General features: G+C 34.1%; 1 protein-coding gene across 4 annotated transcripts in view; it reads right to left on the bottom strand.

Annotated features, from left to right (window-relative positions):
• Positions 1 to 2,054: 2,054 nt before the first annotated feature.
• KIAA0232 (KIAA0232 ortholog) overlaps positions 2,055 to 19,663 on the bottom strand; it is a 101,920-nt gene continuing 84,311 nt past the window's right edge. For 3 of the 4 annotated variants that reach the window (XM_051965554.1, XM_051965556.1, XM_051965557.1), the window contains 3 exons: positions 8,973 to 9,081; positions 5,204 to 5,301; positions 2,055 to 4,855 (listed from right to left, as the gene is read on the bottom strand). In XM_051965554.1, coding sequence (XP_051821514.1) covers positions 4,676 to 4,855; positions 5,204 to 5,301; positions 8,973 to 9,081 — 387 coding nt within the window. In that variant the 3' untranslated portion in view covers positions 2,055 to 4,675. The remainder of the gene's footprint in view (positions 4,856 to 5,203; positions 5,302 to 8,972; positions 9,082 to 19,663) is intronic. The other variant, XM_051965555.1, reaches the window with a different exon arrangement.

The following is a 19,663-nucleotide window of genomic DNA, read 5'->3' as shown; positions in this document are numbered from 1 at the left end:
CTTCTTTGCTTGGAATGCAATTGTTGAATTCAACCATTTTCAGACAAATCATTGAATTAACTTGCAGGTGTATATAGACCATATGGTCAATTAAATAGGACATAGGATTGGCTGTTTTCAGATCTGGGTTCAGATTCTTAGAATCACCAGCCAATAAAGCAAATATCTACATATCAGATCCCATTTTTAAATTGATAGACAGCAGAAGCAACCTAAGAGTTAAGCAATTACTTTCTTTTCTCTGTTCCTGTCCTGCCTGACTCATACACAGGTACTAGTCTTCTACCTTTTACCAGCATCCGAGAAAGATCAGCTTAATCTGATCTGACATTCCTGACACCATTCTTGTAGAACAGAGGTAGGCTTTAATACTGCACAACAGGGCGTTGAGTCTATTGATATCACTGCTGTCCATTGTCTTTTAAAAATCTTAATGTGTTAGCAAGTTCCCTGTGCATTCACTGTTTCCTTTAGAAATGTTCCCCTTGATTTTCTAAATTGAAATGTATCTTTAGAATTCCATTAAAAGCTTCTCTTCCTTTTAGGGAAGATATCAAGTACATAATTTCAGTTCATGGTATCTTATCTTTTCTGGAATGCTTTGAAATTTCCTTTCTCCAAAATTGGGATGACGTGTCAAATAATTTCCAACTTTCCCCTACTTCTCTATCACCGATTCCAAGATGGAGTGTTTACTACTCCTTAAGGTTCCCATAATTTCTACCTAAATCCAAGATTATATAAATCTTATGTTGAATAATAAGGAAGGATAGGATGATATTAGAGGGTCACAAAGATAAAGTATGAATCATCTGCTATGAAAAGTATAACTGTAAGAGAATTACTCTACACAGAGAGGACCCAGGTAAATTTATTGTAATCCTAATCAGCATAAAATTGTAATTTCTTTTAGAAACAATCAGGAGATCAGGTATAGGAATAAATGAGGCAAATGGAAGGAATTGAATTTAGGAAGATGGAAATGGTAGTTGGTCAATGGGAAAGAAAATGAAGATTGGGTGGGATTAAGACTAGAGAGGGAGAAAGATGAGGCCAGGATAATCTTAGCAGACAGGAAGAAAAGGGAAAAATTTAGGGAACTCAATGGCAGAAGTTATGACAAGAAGGGGGGTAGAGTGGGTGAGTAAGGAAGATATGAAGAGTGAGAAAGGAAGTATAAGAGGCAGGATGATAGGAGCCTGGTTAAAGAAGAGAATTTTAGAATCAACATTTTAGAGATGGTGCTATTTATTTTAGAGCTTTAATATTATAAAACGAGCCACTTTAACAGGTTCATGGGTTAGTGTAAGCCTGGCTATATCTTAATAGGCTGTTTAATTGTTGTAATGAATGAAAGCAGAGTTTGGGGTATATTTTATTTTCAGAACCACAACACTAACATTTTACTTTTATATTTGAAGTAATTTAGGGAAAATTGGTCAGATACCTTATTCTTTAATAAATTTTTTAAAAATATCTGGTTTTGTCATTGTTATGGATTTTCATTTTACTGGTATAGATAGATGACTGTACCTCTATGACTTAGCCAACCCTCTTCATCACCTAGTGGGCAACCTTCTTCCCCTATCTTAGGCTGGTGAAGGTTAAAGAAACACACAGTTTTTCAAGACCCCTGAAATCTTTCCATTGGTTCAACCTGCAAGATATTATGCTCTGAAGAATAGATTTTGAGAATCCAGGATCAATTCTAAGACATCATGAAAGATCTAAGGACGATTTTAAAAGAGACAACTTTCTTTTAATAAAAGGAATTCCACTGAAGAGAGCTGTCAAAGCTTAGTTTCAAGCATTGTGTCTCCAGAGCTCTCTATTCCAATAACACAGAGATTTATATTCACAGGATGCTTTGGAAGGAACATTAGAGATCATCTAGTTCTGCTGAGAAAGCAAAGCCCAAGAGGAAGGTGACACTACCGTTAATTAGGAGAATTCAAGTGTTCTGGATCCCAAGGTTTCCATTATATCAGCAGGAAGCCATGACTCTGATGTGTTTCTAAAAGAATGGTGTACTCTCCCAAATGAAAACATGACACTGTCCTTTTAAATTTTTATTTGGTGTTAAGTAACTCCACAAGAAAACAAAATCAGTTACTCTGGTGTACGTGAAATCAGAACAATACAACCACTTGAAGCAAAAAAGTAGAAAACAAATCTCAGCCCAGGAATGGAAAACTGATATTTCAGTGCTATGGATATGCCACGCGCTTCATACCACAGTGCGTTTCAGCATTTTGCCAACCTTTAATGCTGTTTTGTGTCTATCCATACAAATAACTAAAAATCACACTTCAACTCTCTTGCTGAAAGCTTCTGAGCCACTTAAGTATGGAAACAAGTAAAGACATAATTTGTTATTGCCCAGACCCTCCCTGTCCCACCCCCTTCCCTTTACAAGGGCTGCCTTTCTACATCATGATGTGAATGAAGTCAGCACCTCTGCCATTCGGAGCCCTTCCTTGCTTAGAGAATCAGCTCAGTTGAAAAGAAAATGAGCTGATAGGTTGTGTTTGAAAAGCATCTATTTGATCTTTGCTATCCTATCCATAATTTCCATGTCCTAATTTGAGGAATTTACAAAAGTTTTTTTTTTTTTTTAACCATTATTATTCACAATTTTTTTCAGTGCAGGTGTTAACAACCTTTTCTTAGGAAGCTCCAGAATACAGTAAGTTACAGAAAAATTTATCCAAAGTTTGTAAATAAATAACAAGAAAAAAGTGTTAAATGATTTGCTGCAGAAATATAAACCCTCATATAATTCTGTTTATTTGACATGATCAAACCTAGCCAATTTAATCAGGGTTTCCAACAGCAAGGACATATAACCTCCTCAAATGACTTTACAACCTTAGACAGTGTTTTCCATGTCATCAATAAAATGCAACAAAACCCAATTACTTATTCAAAATCAAATAACATATTTTCAAAGCTAGTTCAGCTCACATTTCAAAAAGAGTTTGTATGAGTTCTTATTGCCTGTCAAAATGAATAGTTAAGCTTTCAAGTCAACATTGGATTCTCTACACTTCCTGATGTTCTAGACATGCTATTGTATAGATTAGTTCTTAAAATGAAGAGTTGGTAAAAACTTAGAATGTTTAGGTTTTGCAAATATTGCTCCTCCTGGCTTCAACATTTTGTATAACGTGTTAAAAGCACTAGGAGTTGATAGTCTTGTACAGATATAACTTGACAATGTACTGACTGTCTAGGTTAACAAAAGAAAATTTAAAAGCAAGTCACAGAAAGCAACCATCACTACTGCAATCACACGTGTATGTTGAAAATCATTACTCTGCACCCCACCCACCCACCCACCACACACATAACTTGCCCCTAACATTCTCTCAGAAAACACAAAATGAACTACAAGATCTACTAAATTACAGCCACAACAGCAGCTAACTGCAGCAGCCAAAGATTTCTTTCAAGTGAAGTGTGACCTTTTTTGCATATAAAACACTTTAATATGAGCATTTTAGATGAATTCAATAGGCTCAAATTCAAATACAGGATGCATTGCAGGTTACACTAAGGTAATCATTTGCAAGGAGACATAGTCCTTATTTCTTGTTAAAAGATTTATCATCCCAAATCCCTGTCCCCTCCCCCCCCAACCCTAATCCCCATGACATTTTTTGGTGTTATTTCTCAATGTTCATCAGTTTTATAAAAGAAAAAAAAGGACAGAGAAATAGAGAGATGGAGGAAGAAAGAAGAACTGAAAGTAGAAATGGAAGGGAAATGAGAAGAGGAAAAGAAAATAGAGATGGAAAGTAGGGAGACAGCAAAAAGGAAAAGGCAGAAAGAGGAAAAGGCAGAAAGAAGGAAAGAAGAAAGGGAAGAAAGAGTGGACTGAAAATGAAAAAAAAAATGATTACAAGAGAAGGACAGAGAAGAGGAAGAAAGGGGAAAAGAAAGAAATGGAAGAGAGACTGCAACCCCCTCACACTGCCTCCACACATACCAAAAATTAAACAAAAAATCCTTGGCTTCTCCAGTTAGCAAGAAAATCACAAACCATAGAATCCTCTGTGGGTTTATTTAGGGGGGAAAATATCATAAGATAGAAAACACAGTATTCTGTAAGTCTCTAAAGCACAACCTTGTTGTTCCTACTTCAAATTTACATGAGATTTTACCAAATGAAGACTAGACAAGTCATTCATGCTCTTCTCCTGCATTCAGAAAGGCACTGATAAATTACAGTGTTCAGTATTTATCTCCCAGTTCTTAGAGAACAAAGCTAAAATGTGCCAAAAGCTAAAGTCTCTGAATAGCAGAAGGAGTTATAGACACTGCAATGCTAATAAGATAATAGTGGTGAGGCTGCAATTACAAATGAAAATAACTGCAGTTAAGAGGCAAAGAGCAGTGATGCATCTAAGATAAGCACATGCACACCCATTCTTGAATTGACAACACAATCTAGTCTATTTCAAATAGCCAAGAATTTAACAGGTTGGGGGAAAAAATGTTCCAAGAGGAGAGTTATCCTCAACCATAAAATAAGCAAGAAGAGAAAGATAAATACGCATCTGAATCAGTTACTTGAAGAGGAAACCCAAGTTGTTGTTTTAGAGTAACAGGTCTCACAAAAAGGAGTTTTCCATCATATATTACTTTTTTAGACAATTGGTACTACTCTGCAGTTTCAAAGATGAGTTCGAGAAAAAAGCTCCTCTTCACAAGGATCAACCCATTCACTACCACCTTCTGAGGCTGTGTCTTCAGAGTTGGAACTATCACTGGAATATAATTTTTTCCGGAAGCCATTTGATTTTGTTCCAGGATTTCTTTCTTCTGTACACCTTGCTTCGTAAACAGAAGACACCTAAGAACAGACAAAAAGTTTCTAGTAGCTCTTAAAGGATACAGTTGAATGAATTGCCATTTTATCTGTTAACAAGGTTTGTTTGTGACATTTTTTTTAAATAAAGAGAAAGAACAATTTTCCCACCTCCTATACTTTATATGGGGAGAGAAATTTGCAAAGAACATAAAACATTTGATTCTATACAGAATGTTCAATTCAAAGATGAAGGGTAGGATGAAAAATAAATGAGAAGTGATTTTGTAAAGAAAATGATTTGAATTGGCATTTTAAAAGGAGTAGAAAAGTATATGTAAGGGTAAAGGATTGGTGGCTTAGCAGCAGTATAATTCTAAAAGTAATACTTACTCTATTAAAGTCTAACAGATGCTCTCCATCGTTGGGTATTTCTTTAATATCTGGATACTCTTCCAAGCCATTCTCTCCCTTGGTATTTGTATAACATTCTTATGAATTTTGAATGCAAGAGAACAACAACAAAAAAAAGGGAGGGTGAGAGGGAAAGACAAAGTTATTAAACGTTATTACATACTATCATGATTATAACCCTCATTTAGTTACACTGACAACTCAAGTCTTAGATCTGCCTGAAACCTTGAGTAGCTAATTGATTTGCTCCTGATTATGCAGCCAGGAGGTATCAAAAGCAGGATACAAATAGTGATTTTTTTTTACCCCAATGCCTGCTCACTCTCCAAAATACTATACAACCTTTGGGATCATAGCATGTTACAGAATCATAGATTAAAAGATGAAGAGATCTCAAAGGATTTCTAGTTCAAACCCTTCATTTTCCAGATGATGAAACTGACTGAGGCCCAAGGAATTTAAATAATTAAAAATGCCAAAGTTAGGATTTGATTCTATGACCTCAGACTCCAGCGCAAGGGCTCTGTCCACTGTACCAAATTCTAATAATTTAGGCAATATGGTGAAGAAAGAAAATGAAATATATCTATTTTTGAAATCTTTTTTTTATTTTTAAAGATTATATTGTTATAACTATATTTCAGAGACATCAATTAAATTTCATTCACCTTTGCTCTCATTTTTACCATTCCCTCCACCTTCCCTAAAAGACAAAAAACAAAAACAAAATCTCTTTGAAAAACTATCTCCCAACAAACAGCTTTTATGTTACTGGAATTATAGTACAGGAGCAGAATTTAATTAAATAAGTATCAATTGAAGGAATAATGGTATTGTGTGTAATGGCCAAATCCCTTAGAGGAAGGCTGTTTATGGTAAGAGGGGGATTATAGAGGCCTGTACCTTATGAAGAAAGTTTGAGCTACTTTTTATGGTTCTAGAAACCGAGCAATCAGGTCTCCTGATAACCTTCAGGTAATCCAAATAGCATTATAATTTTCTGGGTTTTTTATTTGGGTATGAGTGGCACAGGGAAAACAGAGTTTTAACAACTCAATGATGTTTCATCATGACTTTAAATAAAACTATTTTTCATGGTCAGGACCAAAGCTTCCTGATGCTACTTCTTTGGGAGCTATCATAGCAAATCCAGTTTTTCTATTCCTAGAGTCATTTCTTACCCATATGGATGTTTCCAAGTTTGCCAGATCACAGTATTCTCTACCCACTTGGGTACTATCTGTCATATTATGATATATGATTATATATTTCTAAAACTCTTGTAATGTATGTGATAAAGAATGCAAATAGCCGATATTCCTTGAATTTCAGGATGTTTCAACAATACTATGTATATATAAGTACTATAACAGCATTATAAAATAGTAATTATACAGGTGGAATAATGTGAATTTAAATGTTGCAAATACTATTTTAGTAATAAAAATGTCATTTTTATTCCCCTAAGCGGCCCTTCTTCCTCTAATTCAAATTCACAACCTCTTCATACTTTAATGGATGTTTTCATGGATTCCTGTGGGAGAAAAAAACAAAATCATCTTGGCCAACTTTCTAGACTGATATTCAGTACAGCCATTTAAAGGACTATCTTTGAAGCCAGACATAGCGCTGAAAAGCCTAGAGTCACCTTTGTGTTACAGAGCAGCATTCGAGAAAGATTTTATTGTTGAACGTTTTTATTAGTATCTCACAGACATTCATTAGTCTAGCCTTCAATAAATTCCTGCACCTAAATTTCCCAGAATTGGAGATGATAAAAATTAACTCCCAGTAACAGTAAAGAAGTTTTAGGAATTTTAACTCTTGCAACAGCTAAGGAGAGACTAATAATGTTAGGGATTAGGTGCCTAATATTCCATGTCTACTCTAATTCAGTTCTTATTAGGAACTCCTAATTCTATAGGAATACTTCACAATGAGTTATAGGAATGTTTCCCTCTCCCCCACAAACATTATAATGATTGAACTCATTATAACAAGTTATACATAACTCATTCAAGACCATATACTATTATTAATTCAATATAAGTTAAATTTGCAAATAAGGGATAAGCTACTTTGCAGTTTACACAGCTTCAAGGGCCTAAAAGTATATGCTAAAAAAAAAAAAAAAAAAAAAAAACTGTACTTAAAATCAGAGATGTTAAGATTAATACATTAATATTCAAATTGACCATGTACCAATTGGTTAAAAAACGAGAATAGTAGAAGAATATCAACAGAATCTTTACATGTTAATGTGGCCTTTGGTATAGGTTAATGGAAAAGCACTGGAACAGGAGAATTGGATTCCAGTTCTATCTTTGCTATAAACTGTACGACTCTGGCAAACCATATCTCATTCTCTCAGCATTAATTTCCCTTATTGGTAAAATGAGGCAGTTGGATATCATCTCCAAAATCTCTCTTAGAACTGTTATTCTACAGATATGCTGTGCATATAAAGATGGTACCAATAACTTGCCAACAATTAGATAGATACTTTTAAAGTGTTGATCAAGCTATACTGTCTTACTTTGTGGTCTTTAGGATTAATGGTGTAGGATATGACTTATGACTATAGACAGGAAGGAAAAACTGCATTGCCCTACACAGGGATTAAAAATTCCTCAAAAATTAAAAATTCCTGTTGCTCTTACTAAATGAATTAACCAAATGTTATACAAACCTCCAGCTAATGCATACAGAATTTTCTATTCTATTATACCACATGAAAGAAAAGCAACAGATTTTTACTGAGCATCAATTATGTGATAGGCATAGTAGTTTGTGCTAGAGGAAATATCAACAATGTTAAGATGTGAACCTTGCCCTCAAGGAACCTGTGGTACAGCTGAAGATACAATACATTAAATACTTACAAAGTCAAATAACAACAAAAATATAATGACAGACAAAATAGAAGACAGGTCACAAGGCAGATCATGATTACTTGCCAAATGGAGACCGTATATCCAACTTCAGCTATTTCAACCATGTTGTCAATATGCCACATTTTGAGAAGTAGAAAAATAAGATTAATAAATTAAGACTGAGCTTTTTTCTGATGATAAGTTTTGAACACAAAAGTTATACTTGTAACTTCACTTACTGATAGGCTAGAGATATATGCAAAGAATATACAGAATCAAACTGTCAAATCAACTGTTATAAAACAAAAATGGATGGTCACTGACAGAGTGACAGAAGAAACTCCATCATAATGTATTAAGAAAAACTTAAAGGACTAACGCATAACCATTACCTACTGAGAACAAAGAGATAGGGTGATGCTTTTGAAAAAGTTGCTTTATTGTAAATGAGCTTGTAGAGAATTAACTATGGTGCTCAAGAAGAATGTAAGTAGAGACAAAAGGCAATGTTGTACAGTGGAGAGACTTTGAGGTACAAGATCTTGATTCCCATCCTAGTTTCCCTACCTACTCTTTAACCTTGGGCAAGTCATTTAAACTTTCTGAAATGTCAGTTTCTCCATCTGTAAAATGAGGGAGCATTTTACACAATTTCTTTACAATATCCTTGTGAGTTAAAATAGAGCTATAGAAGCATAGGAAGCTAAGTGGGGTGCTGATCTTTTCATTCTAAGGTTAAAAAATGAACTCAGAGTGATGCGCACTTTATACGTTTAGTTTCCATGTATGCTCTATCTAGTTAACTCTAGAAGTACATTTCAGTGTTGGGATTTACTCATGGGATTTGCTCATGTGCTCGCTGTAAGACTGTTTACCTTCACACTCTGATCCAGGAAAAAGGGGAGAGTACAGCGCTTTTCCCCACCAGCACTGCTTTTCTTGATTGCCACTCATTCCTTGAAGATCAGTATTCATTATAGGAAACTGTTCAGATAAAAGCAAATAGAGTAATGAATCAGCATCCCACAAGTGGGGCAGGAGTCTAGTATTGAAAACAAAGAAAAATCCTCGAAATTTTCCTCTGAGAAAATATTTTGATTTATAATCACAAAACAACAAGACTAGCCATGATTGCTATCTATTGTATGAGAAAGATGTACCAGATGACAACAGATTAAGGAGAAGCAGCATGAGGTATTGTTTATTAGTAGTGTGAATATTCACAAGTCTTTTTTCCATTCTGAGGCTAGTTCATATGTTTTCAACTATAAAATAGGGTAATACCACATGCACTTTCCTGACAGGTTTGTGTTAAGAAAGCATTTTGTTAACCCTCAAGCTTTAGTAAATATTAGCTGCTAGACATTAAAGAATAATTTGAGAAAAATAATTGGGGGAAAAAGAACCTGAGGAATCACTTGTACTTTAATAATTCAGGCATCTACTAAGAATTAATGACAAAATGAAAGAACATTTTGAATATAAGCAAAAAATGGACAGTATAAGAAGAAATGGGTATATTCCAATCACGTTAAGTCCTTTCTGATTTATATAGATCATTCATTTATAAAGCTGAGATTTGAAAATCTGCCAATGTCAGAAATATAGTCTTCACATGGTGCATGCGCACCAAGAAGCTAAGATAGAAATACTTCATCCAATTCTGATAGATATGAGAGTATAGAGTATATATAAAGTATAAGGAGAAAACAACTTTTGAAGCACCTATACTCTATAAACAATTATTAAAAACTTATTATTTTCAAGATGCTATAGTAATCACTGGAGTTACAAAGATGAGAAACTACACAGGCCTTATCTTTAAAGAATTTATGTTCTAATAATGGGACATGATATGCACTAAAATAAATAACACAAGGTAGATTGTAATGAAATAAAAGAGAACAAGATGAAGTGTTCTAGGAAAATTTAAGGAGGAAGAGATGATTCAACTTCATTCTTTGGCTGTGGTTAAAGAAGACTGTTCAAAAGCTCTGATAACAATAAAGTGTCAAGTTTAACTAAGTTATGGAAAACTTAAATAAATTAAAGAGAATCTGAAAAATATAATGAAATGACTTGAAACAGAGTATGTTATAGTTGGAAGGAAGTTTAAATATCATTCAGTTTAATTCCTACTTCGAACATGAATCTCCTCTATATAATACCCACAAGTAGTCATCTAACCTCATCGGAAGACCATGTTCAGCAACCACCTCTTATTTTTCCCCAAGGCAATCCATTCCATGTTCAGACAGATCTAATTGTTAAGAAGTTGATAATCATAAGTCAATAAATACATTTGTGCCTTCTTGTAGTGCCTACAAAAGGCTTTATACATTAATATTCAATAAGTGTATACTCTTTTCAAATCATAATTCTTTAGAAAAATTTTGCAACATTCTCTGTGGCTTGACAAAAAGACCACAAATATTAAAAAACTATGATCAATATATTCTGCCTACTGAGTATGTCCAAGCTAACAACAGTTTATATGGAGAGCCTGTCTCTAATTTTAGTTGTGAGTGGAAGAAAATAAGGAAGAAAGAATAAGAAAGAATAATATTTGAGTAAATTTGACAAAATTATTTGTAGCAGGAAGCTGACAAAAAAGAGGAATAAAATACTAAGCAGATCAATAAAATTAAAGATAATGAATAGTTGTTTAGTTTGTTCAAAGAACAAAGGAGATATTTAAACTACTGTTATATACTGGGAGCTAATGCTTTTTAAATTCATGAACTATTTCACAAGTCTTCTATTACAGTAACTACTAAACAAGGGAAAATGGGAAGTGGCTTCTAATCTATGAGCCATTAATTTATTCTACATGATCCATAAATATTCATTTTGTAGACTGAATAATACGCCATGAACATATGTATTATTTTCAGATATATGAAAATGTGATTAAATGCAAATTCATTTAAAATCATTACTGAATATGTCATATTGAGTTCCCCATCACATATATTTTCCTAATCACAGGATATTAATACTATAAATTATTATCATGTCAGAATTTTTTTATCTTAAGAGATCCTCCTGAGAAAAGATTGGGGAAACCACTAGTACAGGACATTGGAAAACTATTTTATGGATGAATTTAGAATAATACTAGGATACATAAAGTCTTGATTTTGAGAACTACTTCATAGATGTATACCTATACTCAAGAAATTTGTGGTACAAAAGAGACAGCCTTGGCTTTGGAGAAAAATCCTACTTCTGATGTTTATGCTAGCTGTAGTGGAAGACCATGGGCAGTCACTTATCCTTCCTTGGATTTAGTTTCTTTTTCTGTAAAAAAATTTTTTGACCAAATGGCCTCTGGATCCCTTCTAGTTCTAAAACTATGTGGTCCTATGGTGTTTGAAATTAGAAAACTGAGAAAAAAGGATATGGTATAAAGCAAATATTTCTTTCAAAGTTCTGACACTGGAAAGTAGATACAAATATTAAAAAATACAATAAAAAACTATGGTGAAAATAAAGAGAAGAGGGAGTATCCATCCATAGAATGACGAAATACTTGAAAACTCTACTTGTAAAATAATTTGGCTGCATGGAGATTTCCACTAGATGGCCCTATATATAAGATACTAAATAGTATACTAGAAGACAGATGTCTCTCCTTTCAAATCACATTATATACTATCTATACTTCAGCCACACACCATGAGTTACACTAGATCAAATCCTAGAGATCACGTTACCCCTCAATATTATGTACCCTAAGACTCTCAACTCTGAAATTCTATGTTTCTGCCTTGTGACAGTGTACTATTTTTATTTTAGTTTCTCCTGCTTCCCTAGTCAGTCTAAAATGCATGAATAGTCATTTCAATAACAGGTTTTTCACTATCAGAGGATCTTTTTCTTCCTCTGCTGATTTTCCAGCATTTTAGCCTTAATTCCTAATTCTATATAACACTTACCACATATACATACTTGTATATAGCTTGCTAAGCATACTGATGAAATATGTCAGAGAAATCAGGATTTCATTCATTGTAAATTATACTGCAAGGCTTCTTACTATTAACTGATAATTCTTTTACATATCATTTATAAGATCATTAGATCTAGAGCTTGAAAGCAATTTAAGAAATCATTTTCAGAAAAAAAAAAGATCATTTGATTCAACTGACTTAATTTACAGATCAGTAATTTGAGGCACAGAAAGGTGAAGTGTTTTCTTCCCATTACTAGTAAATAGCAGAGCTAGAATTCAAAACTAGATCCTGATTCTAAACTGAAGGCTTTTTCTACGTCATCTCATTGTCTCCTGAACTCTCTATCCTGTTCTCTTATAATGCCTGAATGTTCTTTTGCATCACTGAAGATACCAAATGTTCCCGCAAATCTTAAAATACTATATAAATAGAAGCTAGCAATGTCACCAAGTACTTTAACCCTCCATCTCAATTCTTATGTACTCATATTAAAAAAAGTTCTGTGTGTCTTCATACACCTTCTCTTTCCCTCTTGTCTCTGAGGAAGAAGTGGCTTTCCTGGCCAAAGTTGTCTCCTCCACCTGTACTTGATCCTTTTGCCTCCTATCTCCTTTGGGATTTCACTCAATTATAACTTTCCTATTTATATTTTCAATATTCCTTTCTATTGGCTTCTTTATTTTGTCATCCTCAACTTTTTCTTTTACAGAAAACAAAAATAAAAACTTCCTTCAAGGTCACACCTTTTTTTTTTCTCTCCCTGCCAAACTTGTTCAAAGGATGGTCTATATGGAATTCCTCCATTTTCTCACCATCCTTTCATGTCTCAGCCCTTTGCAATATGGATTTCAATGTTACCATTTGACTGGAAGGTCCTCTTTCAAAAGCCAGTTACCTCTAAGTGACAAATCAAAGGCATTTTCTCAGTCTTAACTCTTATTTATCTCTCTGCGTCATCTGAAATGATTTGCTGTGCCCTTCTTTATATTCTCTTGGTTTCTGTAATGTGATATTTTCTGATTCTTTTGTGTCTCCTGTTCCACTTTTATTTCCTTTCTTAACTTTTCCTCCTGTTTTAGCTCTCTGAACATAGAACCTCAAGGTTCTGTTCTTGGTCCTATGCTTTTCTTTTTCTAGTCACCTTTAAACATTTCCCTTGAATTTTCAGCTATACTTTGAAAACTACATCTTCAGCTCTGACCTTTCTCTTGTACCCGAGATTGCCATTTAAAAGCTCCTTGCTGTATATGCCCATTAGATATCTTACTGGCATTTGAAATTCAAAGGCTAAAACTGAACTCATAATTTTTCCTTTAAAACTTGTTTGTTCTCCCAAGCTTCCTTATTTTGGTCAACAATATCTGTTCTCTTATGCTTATAATCTGAGAGTCATCTCTAGTTCCTCCTATTCCCATATCTAACAAATCTAATCAGTTGTTATATCTTATTCATTCTACAGAATCTATCCTTCTTAACTATCAAATTGCCAAAAAAAACAAAACAAAACAAAACAAAACAAAAAAAAAACAACCTGCTAGGGCCTGAATGCAGATCAAAGATACTTTTTCTTACTTTCTTTTATTCTTTAGTCTGTGTTTTCTTTCATAGCATGAGTTACATGGAAATGTATTTTGCATAGGTATAACTGTTTGCATTTTTAATGAGAGGAACAGAGAGGAAGGGAAGAAATGAATTTGGAATTCATCATTTGAAAAAAAATGTAAAATTGCTTTCACATATGGTTGGGAAAAACAAAATATTATTATTTTTTTTTAAAAGAACCTATTCTTCCCTTATCATTCTTATTATTACTACTCTAGTTTGAGGCCATTTACCAATATCTTCCTAATGGGTCTCCCTGACTCTAGTTTTTCCCTTTTTGATCCATCATACATATTACTGCCAGATCAGTTTCTCTATTCTGCTATTCAAAAACTTTCAGTAACTCTCTTTTATCTGTTCTCAAAGCTTGACATTAAAAGTTCTTAGAAATCTATCTCAAATGTATTTGTCCACTATATTTCAAATTCCAAGATCTAGCAAAAACTCTTCTGTATCAAACTTTCCCTCCTTCATGCTTAATTCTACTGCTCTGTTCCTAAAATACCTTCTCTCATAGCTTTCCCTATATCCAACCTAGCACAGAATCAGAGAAGATCAGGATAGGAATTTCAAAAGGCCATCTAATCCAATTCACGCTTGAACAGAAATTACTTCCTAAAATATATTTAAAAAGTAACTCTCTAGTCTTTCTGGGGAGACCTTCAGTGAGAAAGAAGCCCTGATTTTAAGGAAGGTTTTCCTTACATCAAGTAAAAGAGACAGAAAGAGAGACAAGAGACAGAGACAGAAGGTGACTACACAACTTAATAGAAGCACGATAGTAGTCTTCAAGTATTTGAAGGTCATATTGAAAAAAGGATTAACTTTTTTTTTTTTTTTTTTTTTTTTTTTTGGTGAGTCCAGAATGAAGAGAACAAAATATAGGATTTACAAGAGGCAAACTTAGATTTGGTATAAAGAAAACCTTCTTGATATTCTAAAGGTAGTTACATATGAAGACACACTACATACTTCAGATCACCTTAGCTTTCTTGAGTACCGTATCTCACTTTGACTGATCTACAAGTCCACTATGACCCTGACAGAAATAGTCCAGAATTCTGAACCCAAGAGTCTTGGACAAAGACTCCTTCCTTCAGAAGCACTACTGATTTATTCATACCACCTTCCAGACACCAAGATATACTTCTACTGCAGCATCTACAGCTGTCATGGAGGGGAAAAATTATGGAGAGGGAGCCCACCTTACTTAATATTACCCTCAACAACAATTGCTGATCACTTGCTTATAGTCAGCACCTTGGGAGTGGTAGCACCTCTTATTCTACCACCCTGCTTCTACCCTAGTTCTCAGAGCTATCATCAGGGAAAGCAAGTGCTGTGGAAGATGACCCAGCAAGTCAGTTCAAGTCATGTGCCCTGATAGAGACTCTGATGGTGACAGCCTTGGACCTGTAACTCCTAAGTCCAATTTGTAGAAATTCCTCTAGCCCAATATTCTCAGTCAGCACAGTGCGAAATAACATCTGTGGAAATGTCGTCTGGCCACTGCTCCTGCTGATGCTTATAGTCACTGGTCATTAATGACTTAGAAATGAATATTCTTGCTATCAGCAAGGTCTTAACCTTAACCTAAGCATAGGTCTTAACCTTGTTCCATCATGCGACATCAAAAACTGATAGGATTTTCTCAGTGGAAATGATTTTAAATAAGAAGCACTAACATCTGTTTTGCTGTTGCCCCCTAAGAATATTGGGATTTTCCCATCTGATTTGTAGCTGACTTCCATTTGTTTGTTTCCACCCCCATTAGAATGTGAACTCCTATGAGGGCAGAGATGGTCCTATGAGAGCACAATCCTTTGCACAAAGTAAACTTTTAATAAATACTTCATTAAATTGATCTACCAACAATTAGGTTCCCAGCATTTTAAGTACTGGGAATATAAGGGAAAAAATTAAATCACTCCTGCCTTCAATGAATTTTATTCTATTTAGAGGGTACAAGGTGATTATATACAAACATTTACTAAATATATCCAAGGTAGTTTTTTTTAGGGCAAAAAGACTAGTAATTGGGGGATGCAGGGCCAAGAAAGGCTTGATACAGAGCACAGGTGTGAGATGAACTTCAAAGAAAATTAGGGAGTCTAAGGGATAGAGGTAAAGAGGGAGTAAACTTTAGGTGCTTTTGGCTCCTAATCCAATGCTTTCTCACTAAACTCCACGTGTATATTATGCTCTATCTCAATTTTTAGGTTAAATCTGGACATTCTGCCAAATAATACAACTACAATGAATATCCTGCCCCTTTTATGTTTTCACAGAAACACTTTGTTATGTGACATGTTATATCCACTGTGAAATATCATTAAAAATTTACATAAGATATATTATAAGTTAAGTTCATGGCAAATTCATTTAGTGTCTGACAATAGCATTAAGGATTTCCATCTTTTGTGATATTATTCAAAAGGATGGGAATAAACCCCCCCAAAAGAATTCCAATCCCACAACAGATAAATGATCAAAACATAGGAATAGCCTCCAAAAGAAGAAATATAAATTAATAACCACTTGAAAAAATGCTCAGCTGTCACATAACCAAAAATACACAATTTAAAACAATTCTCATTCATCAAAATGGTTAAAAAGAAAGAAGCAATAAAACTAAAAGTGCTGTTGTGGAGAAACAAGGACATTCACTCATTCCTGGTAGAACTGCAAATGTGTAAAATCTTTTTGAAAGTAATCTGGCATTACACAGTGAAAGCTGCAAAAATAATGCTTTATGAGTCAATAGTTACCTTGCTGCAAATATACTCTTAAAGTGTCATTAAAAAAAAAAAAAAACCCTATCTACTCAATCATGTCATAGCAGTATAAAAACATAAAACTAGAAATAATCCAAAAATAGTTAGATAAAATGAAGCCCATTAAACATAAAGGAACATTTATACCAAAATTAAGATAGCTTAAGTATGAAAAACACAAAGAATTGTAAAGACTTTTAAGGAAATAATTTTGGGGAAAAAAGCAGAATTAGGAGAATAGCATACACACTGTAAAAGTAAATGAGGATGACTGAACAAAGAATCCTGATGAAAGCTTAAAGTAACTGAAAAATGACCTGTTAAGTAGTTACTAAGCAGCTAGATAGTTCAGTGGGTAGAGTGCTGGGCCTGAGAGTTCAAACTCAAGCTCAGATATTAGCAAACCACTCCAGCATCTTTGTCAAGAACCTCCCCCCCCAAACATTATTACCACATTATGTTCCAAAGGATCATGAAGAGTCAGTCACTACTGAACATAAGTTACTGAAAAAATTTATTTGGTGGTTTTGATATTCAGTTTTTAATAAAATATTTAATAAGAACAAATGTTCCAAACTGAATAGGAAAGAAAAAATATATAATTTCGGACAAATCTGCCTTAGCTATGACCTGCTTTTTGTTGATCAGTTGTGTCAAATTCTTCACGACCTCATTTGGGATTTTCTTGACAGAAATACCGGAGGAGTTTTGCCATTTCCCTCTCCAGTTATTATTATTGGATTAATTATTATTAATTAGTATGTATTACCTGCTAGAGATCATTTACTGGAAATCCTTCTTGAAACTATACCATCTTCTAGAGGCAGTAAGTTACATAAGTTTGTTGTGTGATTTTTTTTTTTTTACTTCCCTTCTGCCTAATAATAATATTAATTCATAACACATTTCACAATTTACAAAACACTTTCTTCATAATAACACTGTGAGGTAGGGAGTGCAAATGTTTTTATTCCCATTGTGCAGAAGAGGAAGTGAGCATCCAAAGAGGTGAATTGGAGTCTAGAATCTACTGGTTTTAAGTTCAGGGCTTTAGACAAAATTGAGAAGGAAAAGTTGGTTCTAAGTTTCTAATTTGGTGACCACTCTTTCCATTCCAGCCACATATTTCAGAATTGTATAAAAATGATTATCTACCAGTTCAATCTTTGTTATTTTTAAAAAATCTCTTTTAAATCTTAGATCAGTTCTCATATGGGGACTCTCTTATCTCCTCGATTATTCATTACTTTTACTTGTCCTTTTTTGGACATTGTCTAGTTTCATTTCATATCTTCCTTCCATATAGCAATAAGATTGAAGTATTCCAGGTGCTGATGAACACAATTCTAAAAATGGGTAGGAAATTTTATGTTTAATTTCTAATACCTTTCCTGATACCCACAATTTTATCTTTGGACTCCTCATTTCCACATTCCTCAAGCCCTTACAATCTGATTTCTTTTTGACCTAGCATTTGAGTGCAGCTGTTCTGTTCTTTCAAAGATTGTCAAAGATCTTTTAATTGCTAAATCCAGTGTCTTTTCCTCTGATCTCACTGTCCTTGACCTTTCTACAGATTTCAGCATTGCTTTTCACACTTTCCTCCTGAGATGCTTTCTCCTGGTTCTCTTATCTCTGACAGTACCTTCTTGGTCTTTACTGGTTGCTCATTCTCCTCAGGCTCCCCCAAGATTCTATCCTGGACTCTTTGTTATACTTCTCTCTTGGTAATCTCTGGGCCTTTATCTTTAAATGCCTTTTGATGTTAGGAGAACATTCCAAGATAATGAGAAGAACTCACTATCTTCCTCTTTAACTCAACTGTTCTACTCAACTTCCCTTCTGTTGATAACATCATTCCATTCCTCACACAAGAAACTTCACCTATGGTCATCTATGACTTCTCCTTCTCATATACACATATAATTACTGATAAAGTCTGTGAGTTTTACCTTAATATTTTAAAATTTTGTTTTCTTCTCTGTAGTCACATGATACTGTCATGACCTCTCATTTGTATTATTACAATAGTCTCTGGATTATTTTATGAATTCCCTTTGCCTGATTTGACATCCCCTTTCTAGCCTCTCTATGCACCTGTACACATTGTACTTTGACCTTGAAATTCACTCCCTCTTCATCTCCATCTTTCAGAATCCTTCAATTCTTTCAAGTCTCAGTTCAAGTGCCACCTGTTCCTTTCTCTTTCTCTCATCTTCAATTATAATCAGTCTGTGCAAATCATACCACCTTTGTGGGATGTGAGCCTCTTGAAGGGAGCAACTATGCCATAGTCCCAAGCATATAGTAGATGCTTAATAAATCCTTGCAGAATATTCTTCAGATTTTTAGCAAAATTAAGAAGAGGCAAACAATGTCCCAAACAATTGAATTCACTTAATTTTTAAACTTTCATAAGGTTGTTTTTTTTTAAGTCTACAGTAATTTAGTTACAAAACAAATATTACTAAAGTATACACATACCTAGCCTTAGGAATAAGAGATGGCTCCCTGACTCAAGTATCTTCCCATTTCAGTCCATATACAGATATCAAATTGGTTTTTCTAAAATACAAATCTGACCATGTTATTCTTCAATTCAATAAACTCCAATGGTTCCCTTTTACCTCCACAATTAAACAGAAAATGTTATTTGGCTTTTGATGCCCTTTATAACCTAGACCCTTCCTAATCCTTCTAGTCATCTTACTTTTCAACAAAAACTGCAATCCAATCATACTAGTCTACATATTATTCCTTGAATAGGATCCTCAATCTTTTGACTCCATACATTTTCAATGAATGTTTCCCATATCTGGAATTCTCTTCCTCATCTCCACCTCCTGCTAAAATTCTACCTTTACAAGAAGCTTTTCCTGATCTCCCTTAATGCTAGTGTCTTTCCTCTGCTGAATATTTCCAATTTATCTTGTATACACCTTGTTTAATATAGTTACTTGCAAGTTTTCTCTCCCATTAAACTTCAGGCTCCTTTAGAATAAGGACAATCTTTTGCCTTTCTATGTATCCCCAGCACTTGGACAGTATTACTTAATAAATGCTTATTGTTTGACCAAATCCTTCAATTTCTTCCACATACCACCACCAGCAGGGAAAGAGTTTGATATCTGAAGAAAGGTTTGAACACTTACTAGAAGCTAACTTTATTAAGAATTTTTTTTTAAGGGATTTATCTTTGGGGCTCTCTAAAGCTGATCAGGTTTCTTTTGTGTA

Source organism: Antechinus flavipes, chromosome 6 (assembly GCF_016432865.1).
Source record: "Antechinus flavipes isolate AdamAnt ecotype Samford, QLD, Australia chromosome 6, AdamAnt_v2, whole genome shotgun sequence".
NCBI lineage: Eukaryota > Metazoa > Chordata > Mammalia > Dasyuromorphia > Dasyuridae > Antechinus > Antechinus flavipes.
The sequence above is the reverse complement of the archived record's forward strand: the minus strand, read 5'-3'. Positions and strand labels throughout refer to the sequence as shown.